At 35.8% G+C, this 17,073-nt stretch overlaps 1 protein-coding gene across 1 annotated transcript in view; it reads left to right on the top strand.

The window, feature by feature from the left end:
* The window catches only part of IPO11 (importin 11), a 168,794-nt gene that overhangs the window by 141,120 nt on the left and 10,601 nt on the right, over window positions 1-17,073 (top strand). The window contains exons 28-29 of the mRNA XM_006206039.4: window positions 7,842-7,937; window positions 13,551-13,635. Of these exons, the coding sequence (XP_006206101.2) occupies window positions 7,842-7,937; window positions 13,551-13,635 (181 nt within the window). The remainder of the gene's footprint in view (window positions 1-7,841; window positions 7,938-13,550; window positions 13,636-17,073) is intronic.

Genomic DNA, 17,073 nt, shown 5'->3' with positions numbered 1-17,073 from the left:
GTGCCTGCCAAGAGTGGATGAGAAGGATACCAATGTACTAGGGTTCCAGAGCTCAGCGAGGTCGTTGCTGGCAGTATTTAGGGGGAATCTGGCAGTGAGCCTGTAGCAAGGCTGGTCTAAGTCGAAGGTGATAACCCATCTTCCCTGTAAGAAAAATCCGCATAAGATTTTTTGGTCAGCTTGAACACAGTGTATTTACAGAGCTGTAACAAAATAGTCAAATGTCTATTAAATTAAATTGTTAGTTTAGCTATACATACATATTTTAAAATAATGTAAAATAATACTTTAGAGAGATTTTTTCCTTTTATTTCATGATACAGTTTTCTTCAAATGCTTTGTATAAATCTGTATGCACACCGAAAAAAAAATTAATTGGTAGAATGTTTTATAATATGAAAACCTTTGTGAGGATAATTGTTGGGTGTAAACTTTTCATTTTAAAATAACTTAGTAAATTTCCACTATGAATTTTTTATCCTATTTCCTTGCCAGTATTTGTCAAGGGAACTAAACTTATTAATATGTACACTTTTCCATGAACATGCAGAGAATTAACTGTGTAAAAAGGAATGCATGTTTCCATTTAAGTGACAGAAGTGTTTGCAGCCTAGGGTCTGGAAAATAGAGGGGAGGAGACCTGATTTTAGTGTAAATGTCACCACTTTTATAGCCTCTATTGTGGTAGGAATTCTGGAATAAGACTGATAAATAAGGGCGTTTTTCTTTTTCCCTTTTCTTTCAATAAACTACTGCTCTTTGCTTAATCCTGTGATATATTATATAAGCAAAGAAGTATAGCTTAGAGAATATTTTATTTGGTTATGGCTTTTAGTGCTTAAAAACTTACTTTCTTAAATTACCCTAACTTCACCAACCCCCTAACTTAATATTTAATGATACGAGTGAGTTCAGATATTATTAGGTACAGTGTACAAATAGTGTAATTGTTGTTTGGTCAGAGCAGGAAAATTTTAAAGTGACTACGGTTCTGATTCATTTCTTTCTTGGGCTTACTATTATGAAAACTGTTAAATGTTCAGAAAAGGTAATGGAAATTGTTCAGAAAAGGTAATGGAAATTTTGTCTGTGTTTCTGCATGTTACCTCCAAGGTCTAAGGCAATGAAGATGTGATGTAACTATATAAATCCATCACTTACAGAGAAGTAGTTTAAGGTAAACGCTCCATGATGATGGGTCAGTTATCTAAAAAGTGAAAGTGTAAAATGGTCACTAGAAAAATACATATAAAAACTGGACAAGTGGAAAGAAACTAGAGTCTTGTTCACATTTAATCTAATATTTATTGTTTATGGTAACCAGTATTCAAATACTTATTTCCATTGTGTCTTTGGGATTAAAAATTTTGCATTATCTTTCTAAGGGCATTTTGTTTTCTAAGCACCTGTGGTTGGGTTCATAATGATACAAAAGGACAGAAATAATTTTAAGCCAGCATAATTTTTTAAGTTGGGTGAATAAACACAAGAAAGATGAATTGATTTTTTTTTTTGTACATAGTTTTCAGAAACAAGGAAAAATCACTCTGTGTGAAGTTTCTGCAATTCACATACTCTACAGATACTTTTACATACCCAGAAAATGCCCCAAAATGTCATACCTGTAGGAAGCATTAAGTCAAAATTAAGAGCTATCATTTTACTCATGTGCATTTGACTGAAAGAAGTTTACAGAAAACTATGTGGAATTGTTTTAAATGACCAGTTGGTCTTTACTGATTTGAGTAAAATATTTCATGCTCTCACATATTTAATGTTTATTAAAGTGATTCATATCTTTAATTAATATCACCTAGAAAGTGATATAACATCATTTACCAACATATTTGAAGAATAAGATAAGCAGATGTTTTAAAAGGCCTATCTTTTTTTCTGTAGCGTAGTTTTAACTCTGGTATATGCAAATAATATCAACCAAATATGTAAAATAAGAAAAGGGAAGTGTTTGTGACAAGTAAAAATGAAGGTTACTAATATTTTTTCCCTTCAGTTTAACTTTTATTCTCTTCTTTCATCCTTGATGTTAAATTTTCCTTGCATTTTCTAACATGGATGTTTCAGAAATAGATGCCAGTACAGCCACCTTCTGTTCTGTTTTGTGCCTCATGTCTGGTGTAGAGTAATCAATCGTAATATGCTATGTACTACTGAGCTACCCATACATGTGATTTAAAAAATAAATAAGTAAAAATAATATTGTTTAAAAAAAACGAGGGAGGGCAGTTCTCGAGTTTTGGGGATCATAATTCCCATGGTTATTTATTGTGTGTTCATATCATGCATAATGTTACCCTGTGGGACATAAAAAGTAAACATAACATGTGTGCTATTCTCCAGGTTACTTACAATCTTAGAGTGGGTTTGCAAAATTATAAAGGATATTAGGAGAAAGTAATAAAAAAAAGATGCCACATGGCATGCCAAGTGAGTAGTGCAGAGGTTTTATGCTACTGGAAATTCAAAAGACAGGTTGCTTAATTGCAGTGGGTTAAAGAGTGGTTAGGGAAAACTTCACGAAGGAAGTGTGAATTATGCTGAGTAACAAAAGGAGCAGAAGAAGAATAAGCAGATACTGGAGTCAGGAACTACGGTAGTCAGGGGGTGATGACTTAACTGCCTGAAAACTGTGATGAAGGGGGAATAAAGCAATATCACTTGGGAAAGGTGGGTTTAGTAGAGCTTGTTGAGGTTCATGATAGCCCTTGAAAATTCTTAAATTAAGGAGAAAGAATGAAATTTAAGGGACTAGAATAGAAGGCACCATTTGCCTCGAGGCCTCACTTTAAGGAAACAAATAGAGTCATGTGAGTCCCATTTAGCATTGTGAACTGAAAATAAGTTTATATCATAATTGGGATTCCTTTAGGAGGAGCATCTGTCCTAATGCAGTAAGTGAAAGATGAGTTAACTGGGAAATTCTACGACCTGAGGTGATAGTAGAATGATCCAGTGTCTGGGAGCCAGTGAAGAGTATTAGAGAGGAGTGATTAGCCAGTGGTGCTTCTTCAGTGCCATCCGGACAACAGGATTCTCTGACTAACTTTAGACAAATGCCGTAAATAAGTCAGAAATAACCTGTAAAATTGAGAAAGGCAGCTATTTAAGATACCATAACTTGACTTAAAACAGAAAAAGAACATCCCATTTGTTGCTTAATTTGTTTGTTCTTCCTGCAGATTTTTAGCCCATAATGAGCTCCCGAGTACAGCTTTTCTCAGTCTTTTTCCTTTGAATTAGAGAACAGGTAACGTTCAGATGTGTAGCACACTTCATTCAAAGTATATGCACTAGACGTTAAGCTTCCTTTAGTTTCTGAGTTCCCTGAAGTAGCCATCTTTTTTTTTATCCCTGGGACCTATCACGATGTGTAACACATTTTATGGGCTCCTAAAATGATGACCAAAATGAATGAACTTGACCATGATGACCTATTCACCAGGAAGAATTGGCCCGGGTAGTATGACCACTTCTTTATTTATTTTTAAACATTTTTTTATTGAGTTATAGTCATTTTACAATGTTTTGTCAAATTCCAGTGTAGAGCATAATTTTTCAGTTATACATGAACATGCATATATTCATTGTTGCATTCTTTTTTGCTGTGAGCTACCACAAGATCTTGTATATATTTCCCTGTGCTATACAGTATAATCTTGTTTATCTATTCTACATATGCCTGTCAGTACATATTTTGAACTCTCTACAAATTCTGAACTCCCAGTCTATCCCTTCCCACCCCCCTCCCCCTTGGCAACCACAAGTTTGTATTCTGTGAATATGACCACTTATTCTAATCATGACTTTCTTTGTAAATTAGTTGGTATCCCGGTCCACCTCCTACTTATTAATGCTCAGTAAGCCAGTCTTCTGAAGTCTTATGGGTCCACACCAAATTAATGTTTTGTCTGGAATGATCAGTAGTCAATTTTTGTTTTAAAGTTCCTGAATGCTGTTTTTTCTACTGTGCTGTAGAAACTGTCCACGGGTTCCATGTCCATGAATACAGAGGGCCAACCATACTATTATTTTATAGTATAAGGGACTTGAACATCTGTGGATCGAGAAGAGAAGAATCGAGGGACCACTGTATAGACTAGCAGGGAGTTTGGCTAATTCTTTCAGATTGCTGTGTGCTAGTTAGTGTGACTTGCCACTTCTTGGTAAGCACTGATTTAAGAGGTTAAGAACTGAGTGAGATCTAAAATTACATGGTTTCCTCTGGCTGCCTTTACTTCCCCCATGTTGTACCTGACATCGATTTGAATGGATGGACACGAGAAGACTACTATTAGAGGATGATGCACTGAGAATTCCAGTAAAGTATTACTCATAGCTCCCAATATTAACACATTTAGAAGGAAAAACTGCACTGTTTTCATAAAAAATTAATATCTAGTTCTTGGCTTGTTGTATTTAAAGAAATAATGTATATTAGGTTATCTAAGTACAGTGACTTTTCTCCTTCCCTTTCTTCCTCCAAACCTATTATTTCATTCCCAGTTTATAGCTCTCTTTTGATTATTTCCATTTTAGATGTCTAATTACATTTTAAAGCATTTAATTCAGAAAGATTATATATTACAAAAACCAAGATTGATTCTTGATTTATAAAAGATGGTTGAGAGAGTATTGTGTGAATAAAAAGGAAAATGAAGTCTTAATATTCAAAACTTCATAAATAATGCTCTCTATAAAAGAAATTTATTTTAGAGGCTTCATTTTAAAATGTTACATTTACACATCTGGAAGGAGCATTTTTATAATACTTTAGAAAGGGGAAAAAGAATTCATAACTTCTTAATGCTTGTTTTCTTTAATGTCTGTTCTGTGTTCCAGGAAAGTCCTAGCCGCTTTTGGCTTTTTGTTATTCCTGTTATTTGGGAGTGCTTTTCCCAGACTGCTTAATGAGTGGTAACTGAGCTGCATTTTTTGGAGTACTTTTTGAACTTGATTGCTCTGAAGATAGTCATTGTATAACCTCTCCTTTTACTGATCCCAAAATGAGGCATGGGATCCCCTTTTCCTTCAGGCCTTCTCCTTTTCTAGAGTCAACTCTTCATTCAAAGCCAGATTTTTATACCTTTCTAGTCTGGGTCATAGTCATTTTCGCCTTATCTGAACTTGAAATGCAAGCCTCACCTGCTCTGGCACTTAATAGGCACTCTGGGGTCAGCACGGTTCCCGGTCCGCTGGAATTAAGCCCCACCTCTTACCCCCCAGCTAGATCTCTGCCTCTTGTGTCCTTTTCGTGCAGCGTGGGTCACATTTCAGTGAAAAGATTGATTGGCTGGCTGACTGAGGTTGCCTCCCCTCTCTGATCTCATCGCTACTAGACTGTCCAAGCCTCTCACTTGGTAGCACTAGAAATCCAGCTGGAGGCAGGGGCAGGAAGAGGGAGGGCGAACCCCGGAGATCACCCGGCTGACTTCTCCTCCAGGCCTGAGTAAGCATGGGCCAGGACAATAGTCTCTCTTCCTGACCACCATGTGCGTGCTGAACGTTCGTGTATCCTCTGGCCTGTGTTCAGGCTGCTTCTGTGAATATCATTATCCCTTCTTCTATGTGCTGTTTTTCTTAATACTTCCTTTTGTCAGTCCTTCACTGATTCTGTCTTTTGGCTTTTTAGTCAGTCTCAGGTTCCTGAACCCATTAGGTTTCTCTCAGAACTTTTCAGGCTGTTCTGGTTCCAGCAGTGTCATCTGAACAATCTCATTTATGACAGAGGGGCCCAGTTACTGCTTTTGGCAAGAGTTGTGCCGTCGAAGGTTTATCTCATCCATGCTGCGATTTGATGATTAGAGTCTGTTCTCAGCCTTGAAGGCGTAGTTCGTGAGTGTGCATGTCTTAGTGGAGGCCCAGTGCTCTAGAACTGTATCATTTTCTAATTATGGCAAAGAGAACTTGTTACTCTCTCCTCAGAAGCATATGTGTCCATGCTAGTAGTGCCAGCATTGATCAGTATGATAATTTGAAGTAAAACCTATAATCAAATGAGCTTGTTGTCAAGTTACACCATTTTTTATCTTTCTCTCCTACACTCCCTTTTAATTAATATTACCCCACATAGTAGAACATGGTCACACTCAGGTTGTCAGTTATCTGTTAGGAAAATTCATAATCGGTCTTCTGAGAAAATACACAGTACTCACAAATTCCATTGATTTCCTGGGAAATTTCCAGTCCCAGAAAGTATGGGGTTGATGCTTAGAGTGGTCTGAGTAGAGAAGACAGCTGCCTGAGTGAGCTGTCCCTGAATAATATTGAACATAAAGGCCTGGTAAAGAGCCTTGAAAGCTACAGAAGAATTGAGGGCTTTTGTCTTCTTCACCTTAGCTGTCCAGAATACTGCTGTGTTAAAAAGGAATCTCAGGCCGTGACTGCCCTAGCTTCTGTGATGGATGAGTGGTGAGGTACTCATCAGTAGGGAGGGAAAACGGCTGTATTCCTGCCCGCCCCAGTGTACCTGCCACCCCCGAGTCCAGCCTACACTTAGCAACATCTAGAGAAGTGAATTAACTTCAGTAGGATCACATAGTGGCTGAACTTTTATTGCAAAATCTTGGTTTCTAATTCTTTTTCTAAGGTGTTTCTCACTGAACCAAATAAAGCAGGTTGTATATGTTTCTTTCTGTAGAGATTTTTTTTAGTACTTATGTGAAGGAAATGTAATATCAAAAATATATACTCTTGCAATAGAGTGTTATATGCACATTAAAATGTAACAAAATGATATCAACTTAATTATTTTGCCCATCTGGTACAATAGTTCTGTAAAATCTGATCACATTTGAAAGTATAAACGAAAGATTTTGACTTTATAGAGGTGGGAGCATGACCCAAATTATGTTGACATTGGGAACTGCTTTACTGAACATTTTGAAACTTAATAATGCATTTTAATGCCGTATGAGAAACACAATATGTCCCTTGTAGGAATGATACTGTTAGTTCCCTGGAGACAGGAGTCATAATTTATTCAATTAGTTTTAAATTCATGTAGCATAATTTTGTGTGCCGGTGGAAGGTTATGTACTTCTGCTTTTTTAAAGTCAGGCTTTTTAAGATATAGTTGATACATAGTAAAACTTCTTTTAAGCATACAGTTTGACAAATGTATACAGTATGTAACTACTGCCATACTCAGGATGGAGAACATAGCCATCACCCCCATTCTCATCCTTTCCAGCACTTGGTATTGTCAGTCCTCTTAATTTTACTTTAATTAAAATCTTTCTGTACTTTTAATTTGCATTTCTCTGATGACTAATGATGTTGAGCATTTTTTCAGGTACTCATATGCCATCTGTATATGTTCTTAGGAGAAGTCTTTTTGAGCTTTTGCCCATTTTTAAACAGAGCTATTTGTCATCTTACTGAGTTTTCAGAGTTCTTTTCTATATCCCAGATCAAAGTCCTTTATCAGATGTATGTTTTACTGATACTTGAACCCCATTCTTTGACTTGTCTTTTTCTTTAGAAGAGTAAAGATTTTTAATCTTCAACATTTTGTACCTTTATCTTTCTAATTATAACATAAACATAAGACTATTATGATAAATTAAAGAATATTAAAATATCTTGTTCCCATCTAATCTACCCATCTAGGTATTTAAACATACTAATAATCTAGTGAAAGAAAATTTTAGTGTAATATGCAAAGTACAATTCCTGGCTTAAGAAGTTTATTTTGAAGGTTTCTTTTATATTTTTAGACTAAAATTTCTCTTTATGTTCAAGAGGATAATTAGGAAAAGAAAAAAAAAAGGAATTACCTGTTGAAATACTACAGTTTAACCTGTTTTGCTCTTTTTTTATTCTAGTGTTATCCAAGATAAATTCTGTGGGATTATAAATATCTCAGTGGAGGGCTTACATGACGTCATGACGGAAGACACTGAAACAGGAACTTATAAAGAGTAGGTGGATCATTTAGTTAATTGTACTTGGACTTGAGTAATTAATTATATCCTACATGATTTTTGTTTACTATAACCATATAAACATGGTATGGTCACTTTTTTATTTTCTCTTTTATAAGGCAAAATCTTGTTATTTTGCTTGTAGTAGTATTTGATTTTGAGGTTAGCTTTGTTTTGTTATACTGAAATTCTGAATTGGATTTCTTTGGTCTACTCATCGTTTTATGATTTGACATTAGGTTTTTTTTTTGTTTTTTTTTTTTAATCCAAGTATATTTTAGTGTATAAATTCTTCTTTTAACATGTTTTGAATGTTCTTCTTTTTTTCCAGTAACAATGTTCCCTGCCCTTCAGGCAAGTCATGGAGAACAGGGAATGGGTTAGCATCCTGTATTTGTGTTTGACTGATCACTGACACCTTTAATATATTACAGGGTCACATGGTACTTGATTAGTTCAAAAAGAGAATAGTTAAAATTACAATTGATCCTTGAGTAATGTGGGGGCTAGGGGCTCCAACCCTCTGCACAGTCAGAACTCCAAGTATAACTCTACAGTTGGACCTGTATATCTGTGGTTCCACATCTGTGGATTCAGCCAACCACAGATCAGGTGGTACCATAGTGTGTGTAGTACTGTAGTACATATTTATTGAAAAAAATCCACAGTTCAAACCCATGCTGTTCAAGGGTCACCTATATATTCTTCAGGAGATTAGTTAAAATCATGTTATCAGGAATGCTGATAATCTAATATTTATATAACTATTAATTTGAAAAAATTTTTAAAGTATTATATCCTTTAAAAGTTAGTAGAATTACCACATCTTTCCTCTTAATATTACTGTTAATAAAGGGATGTTTATATAATGATAAGCAAGTCTTCATGAGGTTCCCAACTGCTTGGCTTCTCTCAGTAACATACTGAGCCTGTTTTCTTTACATTCTATAAAACCATCTATAGCAAATAGGAAAGGTTGCCATCCAAATCATGTTATGGAAACATAATAGGTATATGTTGTCGAATCTCATTAAACATACATAAATAAAATGTATCCGGCATGAAACTCGACTTTCAGGAACATTAAGGAGGTTGGATGAAGTGGAAATCTCAGACTTTGGTGATTACACACCAAAAGTAAAAAAAATTCATGCCTGTAGGCAGTTTTTTTAAAGTTAACATAGGGTATGTAATTGTAAATACTGTGTTTTTATACATAATATATGGCAAAATTTACAACTTTTTGTGAAATATTTAGGATATATTCAAATGTTCCTTGTCTTCTTCAGAGTATATAATTTAGTTAGGGGAGGGTATATATAAGACCATAATGAAAATGCAAATAATGAGTTAAAGGTATATATGTTTTGAACAAAGCACACAAAACAGAATTCCAGATTGTGCTTTAATAGAATGTCAGAAAAAGAAAAGGCACTGTGTGTTACGATCTCCAGGGAGGAATAAGAATTGAGTTGTAGAAAGTAGAATATAATCACGGCATGGTTTAACTGGAAGGGTGAGAGTCAAGAAGTTGTTAGGAATACAGCTTAGAAATTATCTAGTGCAATTTCATTATTTTAAAGATTAGGATACAGAAGCTCAAAAAAGTGCAATGACGCAACAAATTAGTGGAAGAGTCAAGACTAGAACCAAGGTCTTCTGACTCGATATGCCATGCTCAGCCATGAGGAAAGTTTTGGTTTGGAAAAGGAAAATGTTGGATGCAAGCAAAGCACACTGACTAGGAGACCATCACAGGGATCAAGACTTGAAGGGCCAGACTTGTGGATGAGGGAACATCGGTAGCTGCAGCATATAACCACTGTTTTCTTTTCTTCTCCAGAGGTGAAACAGAAATAAAATTTAGGCTTTTACTAGCATTTTTTTCCCCTTCACTTGATACGTTGCCCCACCAGACAGCTCTTCAGAACAGAGCAGAGAATACCAGAGGAAACCTTGGTTCCTTGACTGACGTTCTCCCCTGGGTATTACCCTAACTGGTGCTGGTCTCAGTGACCCCCTTGAGGTCTTTCTCCAGTTTTCCCTTTCTGATCCACTCTGCTCCATTTCTTAAAATTAAAAGCCCGCTTCCTTATAGTACAAAGTTGTTGGGGCCCCGTTCTTTGCTGATGCTCAATTTCTATTGCTGGCGTTTTCCTTCCTGGATTCTTCTTCATTCCCCAAGTGTGCCATTTCCTTTCATACACGTTGCTTGACTCAGAACATTTCGTCTCCTTGCATGTCATGCCCTCAGCCTTGCCCTGCTTGGCAAATACCTACCTCTAAGATCCCTTTCCATACTCTTAGGAAGAATTCATAGCTTCCTTCCCTGTTCCTTCATGACACTTTGTACTGTTAATATACTGCATAGCGTCCTTCCCTTTTCTTCGTGGCACATTTTACTGTTAATATCATCCTTTAAATAGCTGCGTGGAGTCACTAGTGGTCATAGGAGGGTCTGAGGCAAAGCATAAGGAAAGCACATGCTCATTATGACTAAAAACCATTAACACAGGATTGAAGGATTATTTAAACAAGACACCTTGGATGGAGAGACGTGTGGCGTCTGGATGTAAAACAGCCCTGAGCTTGCTAACTACCAGGGTTAGTTAGCAAGCATTAGAAGAGAAGCATAGAGAAGCATTAGAAATTACCTAGTTCCTGTTTTTAAGCAGAAAGAGGTAGGTGTATCAGGAGAGGGAGACTGTTTCTTGGCCTGAGCCCAGAAATGAAATTTTGTTAAGATTTCTATATAAGGGACTGTAAAAGAGATTTTCACCTGCAAATAAGAGAAACTGTGAGTAAACTGGTTTTAACAATAAAGAATTCATTATCCCTGACCACAGAACAGCTGCAGGTGAGTGAGAATTAGCTATTTGTGACCTCACAATACCTCCAAAGACCCAGGTTCTTTCTGCTCCAGCCCCTCAGCACGTTAACTTAGTATGCAGGCTGCTTCCCTCATCGTCACAAAGTAGTTCTAGGCATTGCAGTTCAGGACAGTGCCAGTGCCAGGCAAGTAATCTACTTTTTCCTTATGTCTTTTTTTTCAATTTGTTAACATCATAGGACACTTTCCTAGAAGTCATCTCATCAGACTTCCCTTCTTGTCTAATTGGCTAGAATTTCTTAAACATGCTTCTGTTGAAAGGAGTCGTCAACCAGGGAGTAGGATTGCCTTGATTGCTTACTGAGCCACTGGCACTGGGACTGGGATTGGCTTTTTCTGAAGTATATGGTGGCGTGGAAGAGGAGGATAACAGACAAATTCAGGATTCTGTTAGGAAGGAGGGTGATTACATAGGCAACTTAAGTGTCCTCTGCAGAGGCTGATGGAATAATATCAGTTCTAATTTTACTATAATGTTAAGATGTGGGTTTGTACAGATTAAATGAAAAATATACTTTTAAAACAAATTATTTAAAAGGTTTCATGTTGCATGCTAATACTGTTGGTTGTGTTTCACATTTGGAGTTTCTCGTTGGGAAAGATTCTAAATTAGCAGCTAGAGTGCCTGGATGTTTTCAGTGGACGAGTGTAAGATGTGAGAGTTGGCTGCCTGTGTTCACATGTTAGTTTTCCCTATTTTAAACTGTTGTTATTTTTCCCTATTTTAAATTGTTGTTATAATTACTATTATTAACATTCATAGCCCACACATTTTAGTTTATTAGAAATCTATTCATTCTCACCATGCCTTTTATGTAAAAATGGTTCCCTGTCTTTAGCCTTTGTCAAAAAAAAAATGAGATTTGACTTTTAATTGGAGATTTTCCTGCAGCAGAGAATTTCTGCTTTGGGCTTTTCAATTCTTTTTTTTTTTTCCTTTTTCTATCTTCTAGAGACCCAAATGAATGCAATTTGCAGAATTGCTAACTAAAAATATTCTGCTCTCTGGGGCCATATATATATATATGCATGTGTGTATTTATATCCAGAATATACCTTATTATTAATGTGCTAGTAAGTCTTTTAACTCAGGGAAGAGGGAACAGAGAGTTTTTACTATACAAGTAAGTTAACAGATTTTGGAATGCAGTAATACAATTTTATTTAATAGAAAGCATACTTCCATGGCGATCCAGATTCAGTGCAGATAGAATTCAAGTCTATAGCAGGCTTAAAGTAACTAGTGGTAAGGAACTCCATTTTATCATTCAGTTCTAAAGTACAAACTGGGATCTAGACTTTTTCTAGACATTTCACTTTATTAAATCGCTTTTGGGTTGAGATAACAAAGTCATAATTTTCCAATTTTGTGCCAGAGTTCCTTGGCCAACTAATTGTGCTGCATTATTTTGCAGTTGACCCTTGAACAATGCGGGGGTTAGGAGCAGTCACCCTCTGTGAAGTCGAAAATCTGAGTCTACTTTATGGTTGGCCATCCATACCATGGTTCCTCTGGTTCCACATCCTCAGACTCAGCCAACCACAAATCGTGCAGTACTGTGGTATTTACTGTTGAAAGAAATCCTTGTATAAGTGGACGCATGCCATTCAAACCCATGTTGTTCAAGAGTCAACTATATATCCTGGTGGGCGAAAGTATGGCAGCTCCAAGAAATTAAGGCCATGCAGTGAGTTAGCTGTTGAACTCTTGCTGTTTTTCAGGGCTTCTGATTTCCAGGTTAAGGTTCTTACTGGTTGATCCCACCCAGTGCACTGACTGGGTCAGAGGCAGTTGTTCCAAACTTATTTTTTTAATGGCGGAGGATAAGGAGAATAGGACACTCATGTCCCCTGCAAGAGTGAGCCGAACAGATTTCTGGTGTCAGCACTTATCCTTAGCCCTGAATCGAAAGTCATTTACGCAGCTCTGAGTCAGGAATTGTCCTTCCCCTGTACTTGCCACGAAACGTAAGAGAAACCAAGCTTTCTTTGCCACAGTTTATTGGTTGGGAACCTATGACTCTGATAAATCACTGAATTCTGTTTTAAGTTAGGAGCAGTGAAGTTCGTTCCATCAACTTGATTCACTAGACAATATTCATAACTTGTCTCCCTGGAACCAGTGTTGACTGAATAGAAAACTGTATTTATATTATCTCTGCTAACGGTGAAGAGCAATGATGCAGATAATCAGAATAAAATGAGTTATAACTGTCCTGCAGGTACAAGTGCTATCACGGACAGCTTCCTTATAGCATAGCAATGTCATTTGGAGAACAAAGTAGATTTTTCCATAATTAATAGTGTTTTACTGATGTTATTGTTTAAGTTATTGCCACTGTTATGAAACATGTATAATAATCTAGATATATGAAGATTTGTGGTAAAAGACAAAGTATTAATTTTAAGTGTTTGCAAGTATCATTCTTTGTATATACCTTGCCTTGTCAAGTACTTTATGGTTCAAAAGTGGCCTATAAATAAATTTCTTACAACTTATTCCCTAAATACTCAAGTAAAATGCTCCAAATATTTTTGGTGTGGTCCTTTTTGAAGTGAGATATCTTTTTATAATTACATTTTTAAGATTATAAGTCCAGTTTATCTTGCTGTTCCTCACATTTTGGTACATAGATGTATTATTGTTCTCAGTATTTTGAGGGTTTGTTTTATGTTATGGACATTTTTTATTTATTTAAAACTTTTTTTTTAAACTATAGCTGTATGTTAATGTCTCATATTGAAGAACCAAAAGTAACAGAAGATGAAGAGCCACCCACAGAACAGGATAAGAGGAAAAAGATGGTAAGTTACTAAAGTAGTTCCTAAAATCTGGGAGAACCATATGTCATCATTATATTCTGGAGGTTTTAAAATATATGGTGGTCCGTTCATTCATCAACCCATCCCTCCATCTATCCATTCATCCATTCATTCCTGTTGCAGAATTAATGTCAGCTGACTGAATTTTGAAATTCAGGGTGTACTCCTGAAACAGATAAATTGTGTTCCTAGTATTGGAAGTTGAGTTTAAGTTTAACTCTTGATCTGCAATAATTGTTTCTTGTCTTAGCAGAGGGTTTATTCCTTTTCTTATAGAAACTATGTCACCTTCAAACTTGATTTAAGTTGCAATGCTACTTCTTCTGTTTGAGGAGACTTGCTGAAATATCATTATTCCTTGTTATTTCATGGAGCTTGTAATGAATTTTTTCTGAAATACATCACAGGCTTTTATTAAAAATGCCTTTAAATTAACTGCTAAATTGTTTTGAAAACCATTAATTTTCACTAGAAGAATCTGATAAGAAAAAGGAACAAAAAATAAGAAACATCTAAAATATCTTACCTTTAAAATTATTTATAATCATCAACTTTTAAATACTTCGACACATGAATGTAAAATAGGTACATAAATCAACTTTCTCCTTTTTCTCTTGGAATCTCCTCTAGTCTCCAGACCTTACCAGTTCCTAACTTCTTTGTGCCTTCTTTCCTCACTTGCAAATGAGATGAGTATCTACCTCAAAAATAGAATAAATAAGTTAACATATAAAATGGTCATGAGATAATGCTGAACACCTATTAATTACTATGGAAGTATTAGCTATCATTACTTTAGTCTGCGCATGATATTCAGTCCTTGAATTACCCCACAATTATCCTCACGGGCCTCACACTCAGCTTATAGTTAATATGCACGGCTCTGGCAGCCTTCTTTTAAACTGTGTTTGCGTTTAATCCATGTTACTTTGCTTTTATGCTCAGTATCATCTCCCTAGCAGCTAGTGTAGAGGAAAGGACAATATCCAAGAATTTATAAAACCTGAATTCTGGTCCTGTTGGTATGCTGTTGTGACCTTGAGCAAGTCACCTTGTCTCTGGAGAACTGTTTCCTCACTGGAGAAGTGAGGGGGAAATTGGATTAGTGGATTCCCAAGGGCCTATGAACTAAAAATTGGGTTTTTTTTAAAGCTTTTAATGCCATTTCTCTTTTCTTTCTATATATAGTGTCCTAGTGAAGTCCTAGGAAGTATTTCTCCTATGAAGAGAGACTGCTAAGCAGTATCCTAAAAAAATGGGAAGTGTATTTTCTTCACTTAGAGTGATGATAGTCTTTGGTGTAACATAAGTGTGTCTTTCCCCTCTTTCACTTCCACTCTCTTAAGCCTTGAATATATAGTTGGTGTTAGAGAAAATAAAATAGCATTTTTCTTAATAAGGTACTGAACTTGTAAATGCGTAGTTAAGTGTTCTGCTTCCTTTCGGTCATCAGCTTTTGTGCATACTTTAGAAACACAGTGAGTGTGGTGAGTCTGCCCTTTGCAAATCAGTCTACCCAGATCTGTTTTTCATTCCATAAAGAATCCTCAGTAACAAAATATGGTATTAATTTTAATTCTAACTTTATTTTTAAGGTAAGTGAAATATGATCTCAAAGAGCAGTGTAAGAACATAGTTTTAGGAATAACCCTTACAGTTCCTTGATTCAGTTTTGTGGTCCTAAATTTCATTTGAGAGCTCATTTTTTTTAATCATTATTATTCTATATTAGGTAGTATTGATTTACAGAACAACTTTTATTTCTTAAAGTGGCTGCTTTTGTTTGAAATTAGTCATCACGGTGTGTATTTGGTGTAGGTGTATATTGTCATCTCTGTTACGATTTCCAGTGCCTTAGACCTAAAATTTAGTCTTATGCTAATGATATCACAGTGTTTATGATTAATTCTGGGATTATGTATCTTAGCCTTGACTAAATCTTAATTATGAATACAGTGCTAATTTTTCAGTAATTTTTCAATAACAGTTACTTTCTTTGTATCCTGAGGGTTACAAGAATAAATTACATATTTTTGCAGTAATTATATCATCATTCTTGTACTACGATATCTTTAAAATTAGAAATTTTTTTAAGAACTCTCTAGATGTGTCTTGATTGTAATTCAAAGGGAAATGTTTACTGGTAAATGATTATTTAAAATAAAAACTAGTCTAGCTAGCATCAAGGGTTTTTTTTTTTTTTTTTTTAAATGAAATTTTTATTTACTTGGAAGAAAAAGTATAGCTGCTTGATTCCAAGATTACATAATTGAAAGTTTTATTTACTTACTGTCATTGTTGTCTTAAAGTGGCCCCTGAAGTGTGGTGCCTTCATTTCAGTGGCTGCTTCAGTAGAGGAAAGCAGTGGTGATTGTAATTCAGAAAGGTGGATGATTAATATTGTATCAAGTGTGCCAAGTGATTTTCCACACATTTTTGAGAATTCTCTATGTTTTGTCCTAAGTAACAGTGAAATTTCCTTTCAGGAAAACTATTAAGCTGTCCAGACTTTTGATCATGTGCTTTTTTAATCTAGCTCCACTCTGTACAATCCATTTTGGGGAGACTAATATTGAGAAGATTGAACGTGTCTCGAGTGTTTCATTTCATTTCTAAGTTTCCTCTTTGTCTGGTATGCTCCAGTAGTAGAATCGTGATCATTTCATGACCTCTTCTATGAAGAATTCAGCTAATACATTAACACTTTAAGTTGCTTATAATTCCTTTTTTGTAAAGTGTGACATACTAGGTATTTACAAGTTGTAACTTCTCAAATTTAAGTTTTTGAGCATATTAATGCTTTCTGGCAACGTTGTGGTACCTGCTAAGAAAGCATTATAATGAAACATTTGATTATTAATGTGTTGACGAGGTTATTTTTCGTTATTGTTTCCTGTTACACAGTTCTCAGTTTAAGCCCTAGAAATATTTTGATAATCTGTTTCTGTGACTAGTAATCCAGTTGTCTGTATACTTACAAGGGGCTTTAATTGATAATGTAGTATAGAAGAATGGAACACTATTAAAACTATACTAACTTCTCATTCACTGGTGCTTAGTAGAAGCAGTAGTACAAAGATCTATCTAAACATCGTCCATACGGTCTTGTGCTTTTGCTGTCGCACAGCTATGCAAATTGATAGTATGTTAGGTTGGGCTGCATTTTACTTGATAAACTCATGGCCAGAATCCTAAGTCTCAGAGCAAATATAATGAACCCTGAGCATGCCTTGCCTATTGCCTTAAAGTGAGTCTCCTGTGCTGCTATTGCGAATATAGGGCTGGATCAGCGAGGGACAGAAGTGCTGCATGGTGGGAATGGAAGTGTCTGAAAATCATAGCTGACAGGTGGCTGATATTTCCTCTTTCTGAGAGCAGATGAACTGCCTTCTCCTCCACTTCTGCACCTGCCTCCCCATC

The sequence above is a fragment of the Vicugna pacos genome, chromosome 3 (assembly GCF_048564905.1).
Source record: "Vicugna pacos chromosome 3, VicPac4, whole genome shotgun sequence".
Taxonomy (NCBI): Eukaryota; Metazoa; Chordata; class Mammalia; order Artiodactyla; family Camelidae; genus Vicugna; species Vicugna pacos.
Note: the sequence above shows the minus strand (reverse complement) of the source record. Positions and strands in the feature narration are given on the sequence as shown.